Below are 24,791 nucleotides of genomic sequence, written 5' to 3' on the forward strand. Positions count from 1 at the left end.
AATTTGCATCAAGTTTAAAATCTTTTCTTTTTTTCGAAGATAGACTATCCATGGCCCAGTGGTACCCTGTGGATAATGTTTAGCCCTCGGAGTATTTAAACTTTTACTAGTATCCGGAATCGGATTCGGATGATCTTCCATGAGATCATCCATTACATTAAATTTTTTTTGTAAATTAATAATACCAAAATAAAAACTTATGTTTAGTAAAATTTCAGATATAAGAAATAAAAAATAAATTAAATTAAATCTACCTTGTAGCTGATGTCTCTGTTCCTTTATCGTGAAGAACGACGTGAAGCTCTTCCAACGATTTCCAATTGGCAGTCTTTTGCTGTTTCCAATTGGCAGTCTTCTGTCGTTTACTGCTATCTCAGTTGCTCTGCCGTCGTTGTGAACACCACTGCACTTGCTGTACCTGACCCCAGGTACAGTGCTTTTGCTCTTGGTGGCGATCAAATGCGATGCTTGCAGTGTAGCACCTCGCGATATATGCCGTCTCTTTTGATCCTACGCAGCGTACAAATTCTGGTACCTGGTAGATCAGCACTGGGTTGCTTTAGCACCTCTGTGCCTGTGCACCCCTTCGTCTTCGCACCTTTATGCGATGGCACCTCTGTGACTCGTCACTTCTATGCTCTCGCACCTCTGTGTCTCTACACCTCTGTGCGTATGAACGGGATGGCCTTCGTTGCTAGCTTTCCAGTCGGGAAACGCCCCGAATATTGCGTTTGCTATGGGCAGTTTAACTACCTGAAGCTTAGAATTGTCTCGGTAGCAGCCGTTAACTCACGAGCCAGTACAATCGAAACACAACCTCTTCGCTTGAATGGTTTTTACTGAATGAAACAGTTATTGTTGAAAGACACAAAAAAAAAAGTTTTCTTCGCAGTCGTTAAGCGGAAGTTTGAAAACGAGCAATAGTGAAAAAAAACTGATTTTGCGTTTTTCAACAATGCTTGTTTCCCTTAGATTGTAAATAGATAATAAATAACATTTTAGCTGAAAAAAACCATCATGGCAAGAAGTAACTGTTGAAGTTTTGTGTTTGATCTCGTAAAATGCAGATCTTAATCGGCTTCAACTGGCACCTGAGTGATTGAGTATGTCGTCAGAAAACCTAGCTTTAAGTTAGTAAAATGTATATCGAAACAATGAATGTTGGCAGTTCCTCATACCGCCGGGCAAGATCCGTTCAGATGGCAACCCTACCGACTGAAAATCACGTCCAATGCAACACCACTGTAATAAATAGTAAATCACTGTAACACCCAATAAACATCAAATATAGCAACGCCTTGCAGCCTTTGCCATTCTAATATTTTCTAACCACGTTTCTCGCTTGCATTCTTTTTTTTTTGTTCACAGTCATCATCACAAAAATGTCTCCAACATCGTTTCGCGGCGCAATTTTAATTGGCCATTAACATGGAAACCAATTCCAATGATCGATGTGCACACACACAGAACCTAGCAGCTACACAACGTGCGAGCACCAACGGGACCGATTCGGTGGGATCGTCTTCGCAGTTCACACCGCAATTGGTGCTACCAACAATCACAACGAAAATATCGAAACTTTTGACAGATCTCAGTTCGGTTCCCCAGGCAACGGACGAAGGTGCCCCACGAAGCGGCAGTGTTGCGGAGTCCGAAGCGAACAGCAAAGCCGGCACCGTGTCGAACCTAAACATTAGTGCTTTGTTTCCCTTCAACAGTTTAGTGACAATCAACATCAGTGGCCCTGACGCGAACCCAGCTACGACGGCAGACGATCAGAATCGTACGGATGGAAGATTCCCTATCGGTGTGCCGTTTGGCTGTGGGGAACAGAATTTCGCTGATTTTGCGAACGCTTTCGGTGGCACTGGAAGCTTGGCCGACGGTTCCGGTCCAGAGCTTGGCTCCAAACTGGAAGTTTCGAAAGCGATGGGCGACGGTGGCCAGCACCTGCTGATCGCCAACTGGCAGGACTGTGTGATTGTGGTGCTGTTTTGTTTACTGATCGTAGTAACTGTGATTGGCAATACGCTGGTGATTCTGTCGGTGATTACAACCCGGCGCTTGCGGACGGTTACGAACTGCTTCGTGATGAGCCTGGCGGTGGCCGACTGGCTTGTGGGAATTTTCGTGATGCCACCGGCAGTTGCGGTCCACTTACTGGGTGAGTAGATTACTGATTCAATTGCAAAGCATACTTCATACAGATTATATTAGTAGATTTCCACTAATGCGAAATGAGTGACGGGTTCTCTTTGTTTACTTTCTCTTTCGATCATTGTGACATGATCATAATGGTTCTTATAGATTCTACAGCACTGATTGGAAAATGAAAGTTACAGGTATCATTTTATACAAAGAGTTGAGTGGTAAACTGGGATATCGCATAGTAGTTAAAATAAAAATAAATTGTTTTGTCATTATTGTCGATACGTATGAGACGCTTTAGGGGCTGTCCATAAAAGACGTCACGCCTCAAGGGGGAGGGGGGTGTTTCATAAAACGTGACCTTTTGTGACAGGGGGAAGGGGGGGGGGGAGAGGTTTTTGGAATGTGACGTCCAATATTTTCAATGAGCGCATTTTTGAAATACCTAATTATATTACTGCTTTGCCCTATTTCCTAAAAAAAAACCACAACAAACGTTTACATTCTATAGGGAAACGTGTATTTGTTGATGTAAAAGCTTCTTCTTGTAAATTCGGAAATGAATGATGCAGGAAATCATTTCTGTTGTGATCAGCAAAAGTGCACGGAGGAGCGAGTTAATTAGCCAAAATAATAAATTTTGCCTAATATGAGTAAAAAAGAAAAAGATGCCTTCAAACGGTTTAACTTAAGTTATGCACTGACAATCAGTAATTTGATTTTCTAGCATTGATAATAGTATATCATAAGAATTTCTCTTATCTGATTCTGATGCAGTTTTTAATTGTACTCCATTTGAAAAAAGGCGGGAGATCAACGATTTCAGACGTAGATCATGCACACTAAGATTCGATTCCGTTGTTCGGTAATGTTTTTGACGAAAACTTTCGGTAATCAATAGAAATTACCGATATTTCGGTACGTGAACTTCATTTTACAACAATTATGCAAATTTTTGCCGGACGATCAGTTTTACGCAAGTTTCATTACAGAATTCTGTAAATAGATATACAATTCATACGGTAAATCTGAATAGTCGCCAAGTACGGTAATCACCATACCGTCCGTATTGTAAAATTATCTTCCAATAACCGAACTTCTGTGAAAACTGATTGTCGTGAAACGAACTGTCAAACTGTTTAAAATTTTCAGTGTCTTTTTATTAATCAAACGAAAAAAATCTTGAAGAGTTCATCGAATGGATTGAGATACAGGTGCTAAAATATTTGAAACATTTGAACCACTAAAAGCTTTTTGATTACTTATAGGCAGAAAAAAAATTTGTGTCACTTGTCCAGTTGCTGCCTACACAAATCGTTCGAGGGTAATTTCTGGTGGACTCGACGGATTGAGCGCTCATAATTCCAGTCAGCCGGAACATTTGACCCTTTTTTTCGTGGAATAAAACCATAGCCACAACAGGTTGGAATTTACCTCATTCGTTTTTGTGAATTTGTGTTGTTTTTTAAAATCCGAAAATCCAGAATTTTAAAAAAAGGAAACCAAACAAACAAAAAATTACCGAACAATCAGTTAGATTTATTTGGTTTACAGTTTACGGTAGTTCTTTGGCAGTTCAGCAATTACCGAACGATCGGTAATCAATTTAATTACCGAACTGATTACCGAACGTTCAGCTGTTGAAAATTCGGTAAAAAATTACCGAATTTTGCGAAATTTTCTAAGTGTGTGTCATGTCTTATCTTGATCATATGTGATTTTCCTCCACCAACATCAAAACTTATCGAATCATCCAATGTTTGAACTTAAATAAATCAAGAATCATTTTAGCTCAAAATCACTACCCATTGTGTGACGGAAGATCAGTACCGATATTGATCGATGTGATTTAAAATTCACTGATCAACTGATCATGAAAAGATTCTCCGGCAGTGATCTCGTTTTGATGAGGTTTTGCTCTTTATTTTCTAAGCCCTGTATGCTACACTAAGGAAATATTATTCTTTACCTAAAACAATAATATATCTGTGTACCCCTAGGAGGAATAGAACAGATGATTTAAATGTTTCATCAATTCCAACCAAATACTTTTGTTAATTTATATAATTAATATTAATAAAATAATTCTGATGATTTTGTAGTTTTAGGGATATTTTTTAATCTAATGACAGCATGTAATAAATCGATTTTTCCCTCATATTTGTATGGTTTGTCATACATATTGAGAATGTATTGAGATTAATTTTATTTATTTTGAATTCGTGACATGTGACATAGGGGGGGTGGGGGTCTTTGCTTCTGTGACAATTTGTGACAAAGGGGTGATGGGGAGTCAAAAATCGTCAAAAAAAAGCGTGACGTCTTTTATCTAGATGCATTCTTTTTAGATTTTTTACTTTGTAATACAAAACTGTTCTCGGGGTTTTCAGTATAAAATAATGATGATGGTTTCAATCAGAAACGCTATTCGCGTAGGAATGTTTTCTTTTCGCGTTCCGGTTTTAACATTTCAATAGTGCCACAAGCGAAAAGCCTGATTGCAAATGACAGTTTTTGTTTGTTTATTTGCTCCTCCATGAATAACTGAACTGCTTTGATTGATTATCGTTGACGTGACCTTCTGTTTCAATCAACGTCACAATAGATTTTTATCGCACGGAACAGCGGCATGATACGATTCAATTTATTTTTGTTCTAGGTTGTGCTTTTTTCTATCAATTCTTTTTAAATTCCGACTTTTGTGTTGAAAACGGCTTCAGGAAAATAAGATCCTAACAGTAGGTGTGCCCGCTCTATTCGCGGATACCTAAATTGCTCAGTACTATTATAAAATGAAAGTAGATGGTTATTATTCTGTTTTGAAACGCAATCGTCTTTTGACAGATCGAAAATGTACGTTTGAAACGTTTTTGATTTCGTTATTTGTATGAAACCAGCACTAAACAAGTTCCGAACAAAACTGCTGTTCAATTCATACATTTGAAGACAAACACGAGGAATGGTCCTAAGTGCAATTGAGAGTTTTTCTTTATTTACTTTCTCTTTAGAGTATTACAGCTCAATCAGCAATTCTTCCATCTAACTCTTCAAATAGGACAATAGCAAAAACCATCAACTTTCGATAGAAGCTGTACAATTTGTTGGAAATTAATGGAATTTACCATAAAAAATGAAAGAGAAAGTAAACCAAGAGAAACTGTCACTTGCACTTGGGACCTTTTCTAATGTTCATCGAGATTTGACAGCAGTTGAATCTGGGTTAGGTTTCGCTACAAGCAAAAACGCCATTAGTAACACTGACTTTGAATCCAACCGTAACATTGGGCCTTATTACCGTTCTCACTTCCACTTTCACATGTCACTTCACTTGATTTTCCCTATTACCAGTACCACGCATAGTGATGTGATCACTGTATTGGAAAAAACTTATTTTTTCAACAAAATGTTGGTGGTGTGATGTTCATAATGACATCAAGTGCATCCAAGTAATTACTTTTTTCTCTGAAGTGACTTTCGTGATAAAGACCTACATTCACTTCACTTGGTTTTCACCGTGAAGTGACACCGATAATAAGGTAAAAATCGCTTCACTTGGTTTTCACCGTGTAGTGATACCCGTAATAAGGGTAATTTATTTTCCAAATTTTACGCTATCAAAATCAGTGCGGTAAAATTTCATTTTCAATCGAATAATATAAGATGAACATGAAATTTATGGCCGCTGACCGTCAGCATATCCCTACTAATTTATTTGGCTTTTTGAATTCATCGTCAGTTGAATAATCGTACCTAGTCATTTGAAGTTTATGTGTATTCTGTGATTGATTTTTTTAGCTATATGGTTTGTCTATTATCTTGAACCAATTCGAATGTTTACATGAACCTCATTTGAAGGCCGCTCTCACACTATTGAAAGAGATATTTTATTACTTCAAGAGATCAACTGACGGTGGTTAAACTGAGCCTCGATTGAAGAGAAACGATTGATGAACTGAATGCTGCCCGTTCGGGCCGTCAGCAAACATTGTGTGTGTCAGAGTGTGAAGTTTACTGCATTATAGAGATCATCAGTGTGTTCCACATTCAGTTTCAATTGAATTGAAGAATGTTTTACTGCACTGATCGAAATCAATCAATTAGGAAGAAGAACATCTTTTATTGCATAACGAGAAAGATTCACATGACTAGTTTACTTACTTTACGTGTCGTCTTCGACTTATCAGTACAGTAGCAATTTATGTGGAAACACCGCTAATGCCACCGCGTGGTTCAACATAAACCGCTAAATAGATTTAAAGTTTTTGCTATTTACAAAACATTTATGTGCACCGATGTGCAGTATCTTTTCTGGTGTGCCAGAAGATCGAAACGAAACGTGACATGCCGAAATAACAAAAACTTGTTTAATTAAATATTTTATTGTGAAAATTGATTACATAGTTTTTGTTCAAAGTTCTGTCTATCGAACTTTGTCAAATCTGTTTGACAGATTATTATTTCTGGAGCAAAAACACTTTCGTCTTTTGAACCCAAGGTATTTTTTAATTCACTCCCACGACCACAGTAAGATGTATTATAGAAAAAGCGTTCTTGGCCAATCGACACAAATGGCATGGCATGGAACTATGATACTTAATCTCTGGGTTAGACGGAAAATCTCATGCAAAATTATCCAATAGACCAGACCTGCAGCATGTGGCCGAGTGTTGTTGTGATGTATAATTACAGATCCATAGCTGGTCTCATTTTCTAGTCATCTTTCCTCCAATTCCCGCTTACAACGACTTCAGTTGAGTTCAATACAATGATCCTTTGATGATTTAACAGCTTGAAGTGTACAACAATCTTCTGATCCCAACATACGCATAGTATGAGTCAGACAGAGCTAATAAAAGTAATTTTCATTGACTAAAAATAGACGAAAATGACAGGAAATTACTGTCACTCTCAGCTTCGCTTGCAAACTATGAGAACGAAATCCATGTCCAGTCGATGACATAAGCGGGACAGTAGTTTCAGAATAGTTTTTTTTTCTTTCATTTTCTCTTTTAGACATTGGCAGTTTTCAGTGAAAATCCCATAGTATGTAGTGTCGATATTCAACCAAAGCTGTGAGAATTTAAAATGACAGAAAAAGGTTCACAATAACTTTTACCTGTTGGTGCTCGAATTTGTAGAAGTTTTGGTTTCCAAAGAGGTTCTGGGATGTAATTACTTCGATTTGTCATATTTTAGTCACTATTTATAGCCAAGCGTCACAGATTTTCAATACATAGATGAAAGAATGAGAATTGAAAGTTTGGTTTCGTCTTGTCATAGAGGAAAGAGTGACGTTAGCAATTATACTCTCTCATTTTTTCAATGAGAAACGAAAATGCTTCGTCTCTCTTCGTTTGTTCTGGTGTCGGTCATTTATGAATGAGACAGTAAAACATTGAAAATGAGACTGTTGGAATTGTTTCTTTCATTGAGAATACGTGACAATGTTAACCTCTGGTATGAGTATATATGTGTAGTCTAAAACTGGACTCATCTATTATATATTTGACTAAAATTGAGAAATTGTTCGTATCTAAGAGTATTTAAGAGAAAATTCTATGACGTGTTTACCTCTCTTGTACTCAGACGACGGCTTGTATGTTGTGACCTACAAATCAGTTCCACTGAAAGATCTGTGTTTTAGTCTTTGTTAAGACGTAGAGCTAGATTTAAAATGAAATCAGTATCTAACAGGAAAAACAGATTGGAAAATTGACATTCGAATGCAACTATTTAATGAAAACAGCGAAAATGTTACCGCAGAGACGGGACTCGAGCCCGTAGCTAACTCCTAACCGGGGAAATTGTTTTACCAATTAAACTACCCTGCATATGAAAACACATGAATAGAAAGTATAATTGACTAGACCCAAGCATGCTTCGCTGTCATTGGTTACTACGGCATTCATATTACAGTCCAATATCTACGGAAACAAATTCAACAGAACACACAAACTGCACTGATCGCACGTCTATTTATTTCCATTTCTACTTTGCCACCGACACCGATTCGAGATTCGACGATCTCAGCCAAAATGTGATAGCAGCAGTGACGATTGTGTGATCGCAAACACAATATATTGAAGATGCTCAAACCTTCGATTGACTTTCAAACGATTTGTTTTCTATTTTTTGTAAAGACGTACAGTCGTCTTGAGCTTGTTTAGAATATGATCAGGATCTAACGGGGATAACAGATTGTAAAATTGACATCACAAGCCAGTTGTCGCATATTCGAGCTCTGACCTGGAGAGATTCTTATGGCGTTTTTCATTGAAAAGCACTGGTGACATGGATTGCTCTGGTTTTGCACTTTCGAGCAGAAATGACAATGAAACATCGTTAAAAAATTACACTTCTGCTCGAAAGTGTAAAACCAGAGCAATACACGCCACTAGTGTTTTTCAACGAGGAACGGCATTCGTGTCGAACGGATCGTAGCACCAGCCTTTCTGGACGCTAAGAATCGGCTACGAAGTCAGTTGAAACAGAAGACCCAAATTCCACAAAAGGAATGTAATGCCATGACCTTGCTTTGCTTTGACTGATCAACTTGACAAGGATAAAAGATAAATCTTGGTTGTATTTCGATCATTTCTTCTTATCAGGCACGTACCCAGAGAGGGAGAAAGGGGCCCTGGTCTCTACCGAAATCGAAATTTATAAATTGCTTTTCACATACTATTTACACATTTATTTTTTATGCTTAGAAAACCTCGATGCGCTTACAAAGCACAATGTCAAAACTCCACACACTAAGATTCAATTCCGATGTTCGGTAATTTTTTTTGACGAAAACTTTCGGTAATCAATAGAAATTACCGATATTTCGGTACATGAACGTCATTTTACAAAATTATGCAAATTTTCACCGGACGATCAGTTTTTATTACAGAATTCTGTAAATAGATATACAATTCATATGGTAAATCTGAATAGCCGCCGAGTACGGTAAAACCCATACCGCCCGTATGGTAAAATAATCTTCCAATAACCGAACTTCTGTAAATATTGATTGTCGTGAAAACTAACTGTCAAACAGTTTTTCAGTAAGTGTCTTTTTATTAACCAAACGAAAAAAATCTTGTAGAGTTGGATTGAGGTGCTAAAGTTTTTAAAACATTAGAACCACTAAAAGCTTTTTGTTTACTTATAGGCAGAAAATAATTAAGTATCACTTGTCCACTTGCTGCCTACACAAATCGTTCGAGGATAATTTCTTATGGACTCGACGGATTGTGCAGTGTTTTGGAAGTTGCGCATAATTCCGGTCAGCCGGAACATTTGACCCTTTTTTTTTGAGGAATAAAACCATAGCCACAACATGTTGGAATTTTCTTCATTCGTTTTTGTGATTGTGTGTAGTTTTTTTAAATCCGAAAATAAAACCATTTGAAATCCGAAAATAAAACCATTTTGAATTTGAATCAAAGGAAAATAAACAAACAAAAAATTACAGAACAATCGTTAGATCCATTTGGTTTACAGTTTACGGTAATTGTTTGACAGTTCAGCAATTACCGAACGATCGGTAATGAATTCAATTCCCGAACTGATTACCGAACGTTCAGCTGTTGAAAATTCGGTAAAAAATTACCGAATTCTGCGAAATTTCCTAATTGTGCACGAAATGGTACTGGATTACCGGAAATAGAACATGCGCGAGCTAACAGATTCAACATGATACATTAGTACTAAGCGCACTTACCGTAGTTTGAGTAAGATTCTGCAGATTGAAAAGATATCCGCTGGATGCCGTGGGCTGATTTTCATGGTATACTTTTCATGAACTGCCTTGAAAAACGAAAATTGACAGTGAGTCAAAAGTGTTTTGTTCTATTTGCTCTTCGAAGACTACCTTGGCTGAATCGTCTTCAGTTAATACGTTACGAAAATTGCTGAATTCTTATCAACCAACACACTCTGTAAAATATATGAATATTTTTCAACATAAAGTATATAAAAACGGATATGTGTCCTATGCACAAAATTGGTTAACTCCTTAGTAACCATTCATTATCCTGTTTTTTCCGGAACCAGAAGTCGGATTTGGCTGAAATTTAATAGAAATTTATGAAACCATTCTTTCGAAAATCGTCCTAATTTTCTCTGGGTAATCTTGGTGGGTTCTGTTTTGTAGTTTTTGACAGTTACTACGAAGATTGTTTGAGAAATTGATAAGAGGTATGCATCGAAATTTGTTAATGCGCTTTCCCGTACTTCCGGAACCGTTAAATTCCAATCTAAACCAGCAATATTTCCACATTACCATTTGGTGGCTAACTATTGTCGATGGGGTATCGGAAATTATTTTTAGTTGCTTAATTACTTTTGAGTTAGCACTCACGCTCCCAAGAAACTAGAGGTACTTAAGGTGCACCAAGATTTAGAAAGGAGAAGTTAGTTGTTTTATTTTTGTTCTGAGTCTCTCCCGGAACGAAATCCTGAATACGGGCCTGCTTCTAATGTGTAAGATGGAGTAGAACGTTGGCATCAGCGGTTTTGCACAAGTAAAGACTGTCCCAGAAAGTATGGACGCAACCAAAAACCGCTGCCATTTCGCAATAGTTCAGAATCTGTCAATTTTTATGGCTGCGTCTTGTTGTTTACACTCTTCTCTAACCACTTGTGCAGTTGTTTTTTTTTTGCTCGTTTTCATTAGTTTGTTTCGAAATGCGTCGACTTTCAGCAGAATAACGTCGAAAAATTGTGTACAAATGGTGCACAGAACACGGACTGTCACTGAGAAAGATATCAAAAATGGAAGGAGTAAATGAAAAAGCCGTTCGAAATGCAATCAGGAAGTTCGGTGAGGATAACACCTTTGACGATAAACCGAAAACGGCTCGAAAAAAAGGTCCTGCTAACCCCCAGTTGGATAAACGTATACTGAAGGCGTTCGAGTAAAAGAAGGAGGTTTCAGTTCGGGATGTGGCCAAAAAAGTGGGCACTTCGAAGTCAAATGTTCTTCGTACTAAGGAACGTTTGAATCTTCGAACCTATAAGAAGCAGAAACAACCAAAACGTAATCCGAAACAAGAAGCATCGATCAGGCCGAGGGTTCGAAAGCTGTACAATACGATTCTTGCTGGAAATTTGAACTGCATAATCATGGAAGACGAAACCTACGTGAAACTCGATTACAAATCCTTGCCGGGACCACAATATTATACGGTGCTTAAGGGTAAGTGTTACTTAAGGGTAAGTGTTAAACCAGTCCGAGACATCCATTGAAGTCGAAAAATTTGGTAAGAAAGCTATGGTCTGGCAAGCAATTTGTAGCTGCGGTAAGATTTCGAAACCCTTCATCACCACTGCTTCAATGAATAGCGAAATATACATCAAGGAATGTTTACAAAAACGACTTCTACCCCTGATTCGAAGTCACAAGGATCCTGTTGTCTTCTGGCCAGATCTTGCTTCTTGCCACTACTCGAAATCAACGGTAGAATGGTATACTACCAAAAATGTCACTTTCGTCCCAAAAAACATGAATCCACTAAATTGCCCACAACTTTGACCAATTGAGGAATTTTGGGCATTAACGAAGGCACATCTTAGGAAACATGTCTCGCCAGCCATTCAACAGTTCGAAAAGGATTGGAAAAAAGTGTCAAAACTTGTCGCCAAGAAGTCTGTACGGAATTTAATGAGGAACGTTCGCAAGAAGGTGCGTCAGCTAGTCTACAATGGCTAAGTAGCAAATGTTGAGAATAATATTCTGTTGTTGTAGTCTAATATTATCAGTATATCGAATAAAATTTGAATATCTAACACTTGTGAATTATTTACAGCGAAATCAAAGTGCGTCCATATTTTCTGGGACAGTCTTTAGCTGATAACCGGAGAGGCTTTATTGTTTTTAAGAAGAAGAAACCTGTTCAATTTAGTGGCTTATTGGCCGATTTGAATTGTGTGCCGTTCGCAGTGAAAGAATGATATTTATTTTCATCACTATTCAGCAAAAGAAACCTTTAATCTATTTCAAAGAAATATTTGATATATACTTTCACATTGAAATGCTTAGTGTCAGTATTACCATGTGCGCAAGCTCAATAGTCCTTTTGGCAATTGATGGATACCATCTCAATTTTGGCACATTCTCTCCAACATATCGACCGGTTTCCACAAATAATTCCACCTGCCCATAATCCACACTTAACAGTGGCTTTTCTGAGATGCACTGTTAACTTTTGCAATGCTTCTGGCTGGTCTTCACTCGGGTTGCGGTAATTTTGTTTGTTTCAACCAGAAATAAGCTTCGTAGCAGAACACAATTTCCGACAAAAAAGTGAATTTTCCTCCAACTTTGTCAGTGCCTATTCATGGTTAAATTATAGGCCAAAAGACGATTAAATTATACATAGACCAGAGATACCAAGTCAAAATTTTAAATATCTGCAGACAGGGTTGCAAAAGTCTGTATATCCGAAAAAACATCTGCATTTAGCAAGTATGTCTTGCTGGCAGCAATTTCTCTAGAAAGTATAGTACGCAAAACTGACTTGGTGAAAATTTTCAAAAGTGTGCAAATTTTGAAGAAAGTTTGCGATAAACTCGATGTTCAAAAGTCTGGAAAAGTCCGCACAACAAAAACTGTCTGCAGCACTATGTACGAAATGTGATGTGATATGAAGTGAAGCCACCATCAGTTCAAGGACTTGCCAGTAGATGCGGGTAGACTTATAGTAGCCCCGATATGACGCATCCATTCACCTTCTTACTATAGCTGTTACCGAAAAGCGAACAAAAAGGGTTGGGCGGATATATAAGTAGAGTCACTTACTCGTATTCCGCGGGAATAAAAGATGCTCTCCCAACCATAATATTCAGTGCATGAATGAAGCATATCACTATACATGCTTGAACTCGCCTGATGGTTTGTTTGAGAAGGGCGCGTCAGACTCATGCCAAACCTTCAGAAGGAAACAAGTTTCCTTCAAGTGACTTGGGCTGGCTATCCACAATCCCTCGTCCAGTCATCAATTCGTCCGATGCCCTGATGCCCCCCCCCCCCCCTTTACGTTCCCGTGATAAATGTTTTATGTTGATAAATACAATGAAACATAGTGTAATGAAATTAATATAACATAAAATGATATAATATAATATAATATAATAAAATATATTATATTATAATATAGCATAATATAATATAATATAATATAATATATTATAATATAATATAATATAATATAATATAATATAATATAATATAATATAATATAATATAATATAATATAATATAATATAATATAATATAATATAATATAATATAATATAATATAATATAATATAATATAATATAATATAATATAATATAATATAATATAATATAATATAATATAATATAATATAATATAATATAATATAATATAATATAATATAATATAATATAATATAATATAATATAATATAATATAATACAATATAATATAATATAATATAACATAATATAATATATTATAAAACAATATGCAAAATAAAATATAACAGTTAATGTAGAGTGTCAGTTATCCTTCGCAATACTGCAGGAAGTAAAGAATTGAAGTGATATATAATATTATTAATGATAACAAAATGATAGTAATAACAATGAATATAATAGTGACAATAATGCTATAAATAATAATATATGATATAATGAAAAAATGACATGTTGCGATATGCTATGATATATATTACTATGTATAATGGGCTTGAGTTTATAAGCCATTTCGCACCCTCTCATGCTGCCCTCAACACCTTCCTTCGACCAATTATCACCACAGACACAGTAGGCATGAGTCAGGAACCAAACCAAACTTGTGACGACCTTGATGTTTGGTTAAAAGATTCCCTCATCTAGTCATCAATTCGTCTGATGCCTTGATGCTTCCTCCCCTTACGTACCCATAACAAATGTTTTTGAAATAATTCAATATTAGTATATGGTATAATATAACATAATATAATATAATACAATATAATATAATATATCATAATAAAATATAATACAATATAATATAATATAATACAATTCAATATACGATAACATAATTGCTTACAGTGTCACACACACCAGATGGTCTGATGTCTTGTTGCTCTCGCTCCAATTAATTTCATCTTGTAAAATTTACATATAATATATAATACTTATTGTCATGTATATTATATAAACTATTATACGTATAAATCGTTTGAAAAGATCCCTAGTTGGTCATATAGGGAGAGCTTGTTTAATCAGAAGACGTGTGTAGTCGATTTGCAAAACAAAAAATGCATACATCGAATGACTGAAACACTATCTTATAAATGCCGATTCCACATTTGCTATGTTAAATGTGAAAATGTTTAATTTTCAGATAAAACCATCGATTTCGCAAGAGAAAGAAAAGAAATACAGTCTAATGAAAACAACAAAAACACATCGGTCAAACATATTTCGAATAGACGACGGTATTTAGTCTAGTGTGTTTTGTTTTGATTTCACAGTACATAAGCATTTTGATTCAACAAAACATGAAAAATTGGAATGATCTCACCGGTATTCACACTCGCAGTTCGTCCGACAATGTGATCAAACGTCGATTCCGCTGCCTACATTGGAAGATGTCACCGAAAATTCATGTTGTAGACACAACTTCAACTATTTACCGCGAGACGGCGCACTACTAACAAAAAAAGAAAAAGCAATCAAACTGAACAAGTTTTACAATGGCATAAGACACGATTCACGCGTGATCTGTCAAAAACAGTGTTGCCAGAAAGGTACCAGCAAAAAATCACCCTTTATAATTAAAATTTCAATTACTGCATTTTTATTGTCATCGCAATCGATCTGTGATTATTTAAATAGTCTAATATGATCAAGTTGATCTATCAGCTCCTCATACATGAAAATTCGAAGAACGCAAGTTAATACACCAGTGAAAATATTAAGTTTGGGTGCAATTATAGTGTTTAAGTGAAATTGAATTTCACCTCTATGTGTGGGAAGCGCAAGAAACGAGTGCCTATGACATTTTGTTTTCGTGCTGCATATTTCGAAACGACACCCGTACTAGAATAAAGATGTGTTCCACATCAATACTATCATTTTCTCATTGCGTTAGAGCGTTACCAGTCGTAATTGAATCAGTTAGTGTCGGCGCAAACTTTTCTTAACTTCCCTTTTGAAAAACCAGTGAAAATTGAAAAAATAATTCTTCATGATGATCTGCGGCACTGAAAAGTGCCTTGAATTGCAATGAACTATGGAATCTGGCTCTTTGCGTGTACAGTGTACACTCTAAAATCGTCTGAAATTTGACTTGGGATTCATTGTGATTTCCAACTGAATTCCGAATAAAATGAAACAATCGATTCCAGGCCGAATTGATAAGTGCATTTCATTCGGAATCAAAATTTTTGATATATTTCACAATCGGAGTAACAGCAACGATAATCAGTAAAAATGTGCAGGCGGAAAAATATCTGAACATAAATGAAAAGCAGATAAATCAAAAAGCCTGATTTATCTTTCTACCATATTACTTTGGAAATCTGAATTGAAATATCACATAGCTGCACTCGAAAAAAAAGCTGTGACTGCATCGGATACATAATTTTTTGATGTATGCAAGGATATTTTTTTCTTATTCTATATAAAGCCTTATATCATATGACTACACAAGAACTTGCACATGTTTATGTATGACAAAATATAATTTACATACAGCACAAATAAAGGCCTTTGCTGAGAACACAAGTAGTGACAGATGCATAAAAAGAATTGTAAGCGAGTAATCTGTACAACTTGTAAAGATCCCACGAATTTTTCACACTCGGAAACACGCTTAGCAATGTAGCTCTGAGAGTACCACAGACAAGACTCAATTAAGCATGAAAAACTTCTCCTAATTTAGCGTGCCAATGTTCCTTTTGCCAGTCCGTAATCTCATTGTAACTAGAACTTCCTCTCCGTTCATTTGCAGGATCGTGGCCGCTCGGGTGGATACTGTGTGATATATGGATCTCATTAGATGTTCTACTGTGTACAGCGTCAATCCTTAGCTTATGTGCAATTAGTATAGATAGGTAAGTGTGCTCCATTATGCTTAACACTATTCATTTCAATGCTATTCGTCAACTTCAGTGGAAGGAACTTAGTTCTCTCGTAGACACCATCGAAACTGCCTGGTACACTGAACTGTGCTTCAATTGATTCGATATTTTAATTTGAACTTATACTTTACCAGAAAAGCTAAGAAATAATGGTATTTTTACGCCCACGGAAAGAAACAATTGTTATTCGTGCTGAAAAAGCAAAAAATACAATTTCCTTTAGCTCTGTGCCGTTCTACTTTTTCGCTGTAATGACAGCGAAGCGTTCGATACTTTGCATACCATTGAAATTCCTTGCTGCGGTCTCGAATGAACCCGGATGCATTCTCACTATCTCGACAAATATCCTTCATGCAGGAGTAATGGATTTTGCGTTCCGATGTCGTTGTGTTGTTGTGACTTTTACACTGTATCTTCGGAGCTCCGGTTTCGTGACAGCAAGCATTTCCTTCGCTTCGCCGATAACTCATTGCTGCGGAAGTGGGGGTTAAAACAGTCATTCTCAACCTGCACTCAGCGGAACCCTAGGGAAGGGCCTAGAAACAAAGCGTATATCACACAGCTGGTGTAACCTTATGTCGATACTCAAACAAGCAATGCATTGAGTATGCAAATTTATTTCTTCTTAATAACGAATGATTTGGATGCCTTTTATTTCTTAGTCACAAACGAGAATTTTTAAAAACCAAGATACTAAAAATGTAAATTCAAAACAGCAGTATAATTGAATATCATCAATGTCTTCATGTTTCATCAGTAGCCAACACCTGGAACAAGCTGGAAAAATTGATGAAGGGCATAGCGGAAATAAAAATTTGCTGAAAATCATAAAATAGTGGTTTCGTTTTTGAAGCGTAACGAAAAGTACAATGGATTTTTTTGTTCCGATTATAGAGGTTCAAACGTAAAGATCACTCGCCTCTTCGGGCTAGAAATACTTTCTGACACTATGTGCGGGGTTGGGAATCGACCCCAGGCGGATTGCGTGAAAGACATCGACTGACCCGTCACGCTTCACCCGTCCCCAATATGGAAAAATGTTTCATTTGACAAAGCGTTCTAATCGATATTATCGTGAGATGGAAAGCGTTACGTTAAGTTAAAGAAGCTAGAAAGCGTTGTTTACGATATTTGAGGGTTACAAATCATATGAGTTATTTTGTGGAAATTATGAATGTTAAAACCTTGCGGTTAACGAGTTACGATGCGTTACTTTTAAGGAAGTTATAGATGCTACAAAGTTTTATATACGTTGCCGGTTTGTAAGTTATAGGCATTACGAAACGTTATTTTTGTAGGTTGTAGACATTACGAAGCGTTACATGCGTTATTTTTTCGTAAGTTATAAACGTTACGAAGCGTTACATGTGTTACTTTTTTGTAAGTCATAGGCGTTACGAAGCGTTATATGTGTTATTTTTATGTGGTTTAGAGGCCTTACGAAGCGTTACATGTGTTACTTTTTGCAAGTAATAGGCGATACGAAGCGCGATACTTTTTTGTAAGTCATAGGCGTTACGAAGCGTTACATACATTACTTAGTTGTAAGCGTTACGAAGCGTTACATGTGTTAATTTTTTTGTGAGTCATAGGCGTTACGAAGCGTTATGTGTTACTTTTGTGTAAGGTATAGGCGTTACGGAGTATTACGAACCGTTACTTTTTAGTAAGCTCTAGGCGTTACGAAGCGTTACATGAGTTACATTTTGTGACTCATAGGCGTTACGAAGTGTTAAATGCGTTACTTTTTGGTGAGGTATATGCGTTACGGAGCATTACGAACCGTTACTTTTTTGTAAGTTATAGGCGTTACATGCGTTACTTTTGTGTAAACTGTTGGCGTTACGAAACATACATGCGTTACTTTTTTCTGATTTTTTTTACGAAGCATTACTCGTTTGCAAGCTACAAGTGTTACATGCGTTACTTTTTTGTTAGTTATATGCGTTACGGAGCGTTATATGCGCTGCTTTTATGAGTTATCGACACTACGAAACGTTACAAACGTTTATCGTTTGTAAGTTAAAAGCGTTACGTTGCGTTACGTTTTAGTTAGTTTTTAGCGTTACCTTTTGTAAGTTACATGCGTTCCAAAGCGTTACTTTTTATATGTTACAGACAAAACATGACATGTGTTACTCTGTATAAGATTTTGGCGTTCCGAAGCGTTACATAAGTTAGTTTTTTGTGAGTTGTAGGCGTTTCGTGCGTTACTCTTTTGCGAACTAAAGGCGTTACGAAGTGTTGCATGCGTTACTTTCTTGTAAGTTAGAGGCGTTACGAAGCGTTCTATTTGTTTGTTTAAATATGTTTTAGGTAATACGAAGCATGCGTTACTCTTTTGTAAGTTATATCCGTTACAAATCGTTACATGTGTATTTTTTTTGAGTTATTACAAAACGTTACATGTGTTACGTTTTTAGAAAGATAAGAAAGTGGTACGAAGCGTTATGTGTGTTACTTTTTGTAAGTTCTAGGTGTTAAAAAGCGTTACAAGGGTTTTGGCATCTTAATTTTAACATATTGAAGAGTCACTCTTTTGCAAAATCTGCTGGAAATGTCAAAATTATGAATTGATTAGAAATGATCCTACAACGATATGGAATACACTGATCAAAATTAGGACGATGGCATATCTTATCGAAACGAAAACTTATATCTAATTTTGAAGGAAAATGAGCCTAAATATTATTCGAGTGAATTAACGGTTCTATTCTATCCATGAAGGTATCATTATTTCTTTCATTGATATGAGAGTATTCAATAAATTGAAATATTATTTCATATGATTAAACAGTTTCAATATTTTAAATGTTATCGACATCCACGTACCCATGTACCATCCCGAAATCAGAAACAAAAGCGCAAAGCCGCGCAAGTTTTAGAAATATTATGGGGCTTTTAATCCTGTAGATGAGACCGTGAGATAAAGGTTTTAAGAGTTACGTAATGGCCAAAACTTCACTAAAGCGCACACCGGCAGACCCTACGAAGTAGAACAGAGTCAAAAACGGATAAAATGGAGGATGAAACCGGGGTAAAAAAATGACAATAATAATATTAAATGAAATTGAACTGGACGACCGGCAAGAGAAAGTGCGCTAGTAGGCCCTAGTTAAGGAAGATTCTGCAGATGAGAAAGATATCCTGCCGCTGGAATAAGAATGTAAATGATCTCAGCATATATGGCATCATCACAAGTCTTGTGGATTGTTGAGCTATATAAATATTTAGAAGATTTTAGACATGTGTTACAGAGATAATATGATAGTAAACGTAAAGAAATACAAAACAATAACCTTCTTTTGGTTACAGTCACACATCTTGTTTGAATACTCCACAATGAGAGTTCCAGTGGAAAAGTTTAAAGTGTCAGTTAAAAACGCATTCTCATCGCTTCGCTTCATGTCGTGTGTCTTCTTCACTCTCAGTGACGTAAGCATTGAAACCCACTTTTGTGAATTATCCCAATCGATCTGGGCAGTGTTTGATCTACCTAAATTGGCTTCAAAATAAATTCAATGATGAAATTTCTTTTAATACTAAGAGATAATACTCACTATAAGGTAAACTGAGAAGAGGTTTTCTCTTGTTTTCTCGTCAAATTAAACAAAGAGCTGATATGTGTCTTGATTAATCATCTCCGTTGCCTGTGATCGAAAGAGGTAAACAAGCGGCATTAGTTTTCTTCATCGATTCCAAAAGTTTTAGAAAACGAAATTTCAAGTAATTTGTGGTTATCTCATGATGCTCACAATCGATTGCTTAAACTGTTTAGCACTGAATGCACGATACAAGAATTATGGTTTTACCTTCACTAATTCACGGCAGTCTACGATCAAGTTCTACCTATGCTACCAAAGAGTGACAAAGGAAAATAAGCAACAAACAAAAGTTAGACGTATTCACGTCAAAAACGCTTTAAAATCTACAAAAAATTCCTAGAGAACAGATCAAAATTGTCCTCAATGGTATTGGTATTGATCAGGACTTTTTATTTTTTCACACTTCCTATTAATTTAAAAAAGTCGCTATTTAACCAGCTGATATTTTCGGAAGAAAAGATATAAATTATATGTGAAACAAAAGAAAGCTCCAAAAGTATTGGAATTAAAAATTAGTACAGCGACTTAGACAACAGTTGTGTAGTTCAACGTCAACAGTTCGATCAACTTCACATGTGCCTAGTGATTTTGTAGCTGAGAAACGATTTTCATTTCTTTGAGCGGAGAGAAAAGTTGACTGTTTATTATATTGTTTCGAATGTGTTCATTTCGAATGAATCAGTTAATAGATAGCTACTATAAAGAGTGGCTTATTAGGTTTTGCAACATGACATCACTAATGAACTCATGGTGAATAAAGTTCATTGTTTGACATTCACCGGTGGTTTGTTCACATACCTATTAACAAGTATTCAAATTAGAACGAACACGTAAACAAATTACTGATAGCTGTCAAATGGTGTTCATCCAGCTCATTTTGTGAGGTTATATCATGTTCGTTCAAAACCTCATTGTGTGAATATTTAAAGCTCTTGTAGTTACCGTGCTATAACGACATCGAAAATTCAATAATATTGCAAACCCAAGACCTCCTGCACGTCCAAGTGCATTAGATTTATATCTCTGCTCGACTTCAATTCGACTAGATTGCACCTGGAAAACATTCTGGAGGCCGCAGAACAAGGAAGGAGAACTCCTCAAAATTTTGAAAAATTCTTGGTTCTAGAAACCAAATACAAGAGCATACTTCGGGCCAAGAAATGTAGCTAGATATTGGAGACATTTTGTCGAAGGTTTGTCCAGAGAAACCTCAATGAGCACTCTTTGGAACACGGTCAGACGAATGAGGAATCGTAACGTGGAAAAGGAGAGTGAGAAATACTCGAACCGATGGATATTTGACTTTGCTAGGAAAGTTTGTCCACAATCTGTTCCTACGCAGAGCATTAGTCAGGAGTCTACCCCAAATAATGGTTCCATTGATAGCCTCTTTTCAATGATGGAATTTTCTACAGCACTCTTGTCTTGTAACAATAAAGCTCCTGGGTTGGACAGAATTAAATTCAACTTGGTGAAAAATCTGTCCGACCTCGCAAAAAAGACGTTTGTTGGAATTGTTCAACAAGTTTCTTGAGCAAAATATTGTTCCACCTGACTGGAGGCAAGTGAAAGTTATCGCCATTCAAAAGCCGGGGAAAACAACTTCCAATCACAACTCATATAGACCCATTGCGACGTTGTCCTGCATCAGAAAATTGTTCGAAAAAATTATTCTTCGATGTCTTGACACTTGGGTCGAGACGAACGGTTTGTTGCCAGATACTCAGTTTGGCTTCCGTAGAAATAAAGGGACGAATGATTGCTTTGCATTCCTTTTGTGTGACATCCAAATTGCCTTCGCTCAAAAACAACAAATGGCATCTGTATTTTTAGACATTAAAGGAGCACTTGATTCAGTTTCCATTGATGTTCTTTCAGACAAGCTCCATCAACATCCCAGCGGTTATAAATAATTATTTGCACAACCTTTTGTCAGAGAAACGCATGGATTTTTCACATGGCGATTTGGCAACATTCAGAATTAGCTACATCGGTCTACCGCAAGGCTCATACCTCAGTCCGCTCCTCTATAATTTTTACGTGAATGACATTGACAGCTGTCATTGGATTACTCCCATGTACACTAAGACAGTTGGCAGATGATGGCGTGGTTTCAGTTACTGGACCCAAAGTCTTCAAAAACCATTACAAGATACATTAGATAACCTGTCCGTTTGGGCTGTTCATCCGGGTATTGAATTCCTTACGGAGAAAACAGAGCTGGTCGTTTTTTGAAGAAAGCATGATCCCGCGCAGCTTCAGCTTCATATGATCGGAAGAATTATCGCACAGGTTTTGACTCGGGGTGTGGTTTGATTCTTAATTCACGTGGGGAGGACATATTAAGTATCTGATAACAAAATGCCAACAGAGAGTAAATTTTCTTCGAACCATAACAGGATCTTGGTGGGGTGCTCACCCGGAAGATCTAATAAAATTGTATCAGACAACGATACTTTCAGTGATGGAATATGGATGTGTTTGTTTTCGTTCCGCTGCAAACTCTCATATCATCAAATTAGAATGAATTCAATATCTTTGTTTGCGACTTGCCTTAGGCTGCATGCATTCGACACATAAAACGAGTCTCGAAGTTCTGGCAGGAGTTCTTCCATTTAAAGATCGATTTTATGAGCTTTCATCACGACTGCTAATAAGATGTGAAGTACTGAATCCCCTGGTTATTAGTAACCTGGAAAGGCTAGTTGAGCTTCAATCTCAAACAAGATTCATGACAGTATATTTTAACTTTTGTGTCACTGGAAATCAACCCTTTAAGATGTTTTCCTATCCGTGTCAGCCTCCTACATGATACTGGCTCAACGTTATTTTTCGACACATCCATGCAGCGAGAAGTGCGAGGAATCCCGGAACACCTACGGTCCATGGAAATTCCAAAAATATTTTCAAGTAAGTTCTGGCATATTGACTCTGAGAAAATGTTTTTCACGGACGGATCACGAATTGAAGAGGCTACTGGGTTTGCTATATTGAACAACAATGTTTCGGCTTCATTTAGGCTTCAAGAACCTGAATCTGTTTATATAGCAGAGTTAGCAGCCAGTCGCGTATACAGGGGGGTGTTTTAGGGGTTCAAACCCCCTCCGAAACTCAAAAAAGTATGATATTATGTAAACTCTTTTTTTTGTATTTGTATGGAAATTGATCAACATGTTCTGAAACACCCCCCGAAATTTTTTTCTGGGTACGCGCCTGTTAGCAGCAGTTCATTATAGCTTGAGTGTAATCGTCACGTTATCTCCAAACCATTATTTTCTCTTCACAGATAGTATGAGTGCAATTGAAACGCTGCTGGCAAAAATGAACCGTTTTTCTTGGGCAAAATAAAACAATACCTGAATGACATTTTGAATAATAATTATCTAGTCACTATGGTCTGGGTCCCGGCTCATTGCTCCATTCCAGGCAATGAAAGAGCCGATAGTTTTGCCAAACGTGGTGCTATTGAGGGTGAAATTTATGAGAGATCGATTGCTTTCAACGAATTCTATAGCGCGTCTCGCCAAAGAACACTTGCCTATCATTATAAAAATCGCCACACGAAAATTTTTCAACTTCTTTGTATAGACGCCAAACAAAAACCAATCGTACGATATGCGTCAAAATTTGACAGAATGTGTATAAAAGTGTTGCCAACGTTGAGAGAATAAAAGTTTACCGACTGAACAAGCGCGGGAATTTTAAAATGAAAATTCCGGTTCTTTTTTGATCATAAGGTAATGTGTTCAAAATAAAATAATTTCGAAAAGGAACAGCGTTGGGAAAAAGGTGTCGAAACACTGGCTAGCGAATCAACCGACTGTCAGGTTTGGAGAGCCAAATAATGTCACCGACAGGTTGATTGTTCTATTCCGAATAACGGCGGCTAATGAAACATAAACAACAATATTATGGTTCGTTGAAATACTCCAAAGCGTTGCCGTTTCCATGTTAAACTCAGTTGCTCCAATTATCCTGTCTAATGAAACCTCTATCCGCAGTGAGATCCGCTTTCGTTGCTCTGTTCAATGTATCGAATCAAATAATCGGACACACGATTCCATATTTGTCTCATCCATTTTTTATTAGCATCGATTACAGAGTTTATTTTTGTTTGTTGTAAGTCAAGTAATCAAACCGCGTGATGCCTCTCGGTTAATGAACCGAAAATGGGTGTACTTGCCCTACACGTTGCTAATGGTTGCGTTCCTAGAACTGGTTCGGTTTGCATTCAATCAACCAATTTACATCCGCTCCAATGTGCGCCGTTTAATATTGGACAAAATTTTCATTGCATAAAATTGTATTCTGCATTTCGCAGTATCGCGTGCATAGCCGAACACTGCGATAGGAAAATAAACAATGCTTCAACAAAAGTCATTTGGTAGAATCGTCACGCTTACTGGAGCGGTTCCCACAGCAGCCAAAAAACTTTTCAATTGGCAATATGACGCAAAGTTTCGCAAATTGGTTCTGCAATATCTATTAGCGTTTTCGCTAAAGTGGTGCAGTGCTAGAAAGAGATAGACCAATGTCACAACGCAACGAAACAACGGCACTACAAAAAACAAACTGCTCGATCGCTTTAAAATTTCTGATTTCAACTTGAATCTAATGAAATCTTTTCATAATTGAATTGTGTACGATACTTAATTGGAACTGCACGGAATGCATTTACGAAATTGTTCGGTTTGAACGGTTATTGTGCGAACGTAAGGAGGAGTACATTATTATTAAAGTAATTTATCATTTAATGAGTTTCAAAAAAAACGTTTTGCATTAAATCGGTAGATTTCTGCAACACAGGTAACACTATTATCACAAATAATCCGCAATCGCATCATGTGTCCGAGCGTTGTCGTGATGAAAAATTACGCACTCATGTCGGGTCGGGTCGTTTTTCCTCCAGTGTTCAATTAACGAGTAATCTTCGCAAACCACGATTTGATAGTG

At 36.8% G+C, this 24,791-nt stretch overlaps 1 protein-coding gene across 1 annotated transcript in view; it reads left to right on the forward strand.

The window, feature by feature from the left end:
* LOC131439834 (probable G-protein coupled receptor No18) overlaps positions 1-24,791 on the forward strand; it is a 252,025-nt gene that overhangs the window by 151,207 nt on the left and 76,027 nt on the right. Inside the window, exons 3-4 of the mRNA XM_058611008.1 lie at positions 1,369-2,164; positions 16,104-16,206. Coding sequence (XP_058466991.1) covers positions 1,429-2,164; positions 16,104-16,206 — 839 coding nt within the window. The 5' untranslated portion in view covers positions 1,369-1,428. The remainder of the gene's footprint in view (positions 1-1,368; positions 2,165-16,103; positions 16,207-24,791) is intronic.

This window comes from Malaya genurostris, chromosome 1 (genome assembly GCF_030247185.1).
Source record: "Malaya genurostris strain Urasoe2022 chromosome 1, Malgen_1.1, whole genome shotgun sequence".
Lineage (NCBI taxonomy): Eukaryota > Metazoa > Arthropoda > Insecta > Diptera > Culicidae > Malaya > Malaya genurostris.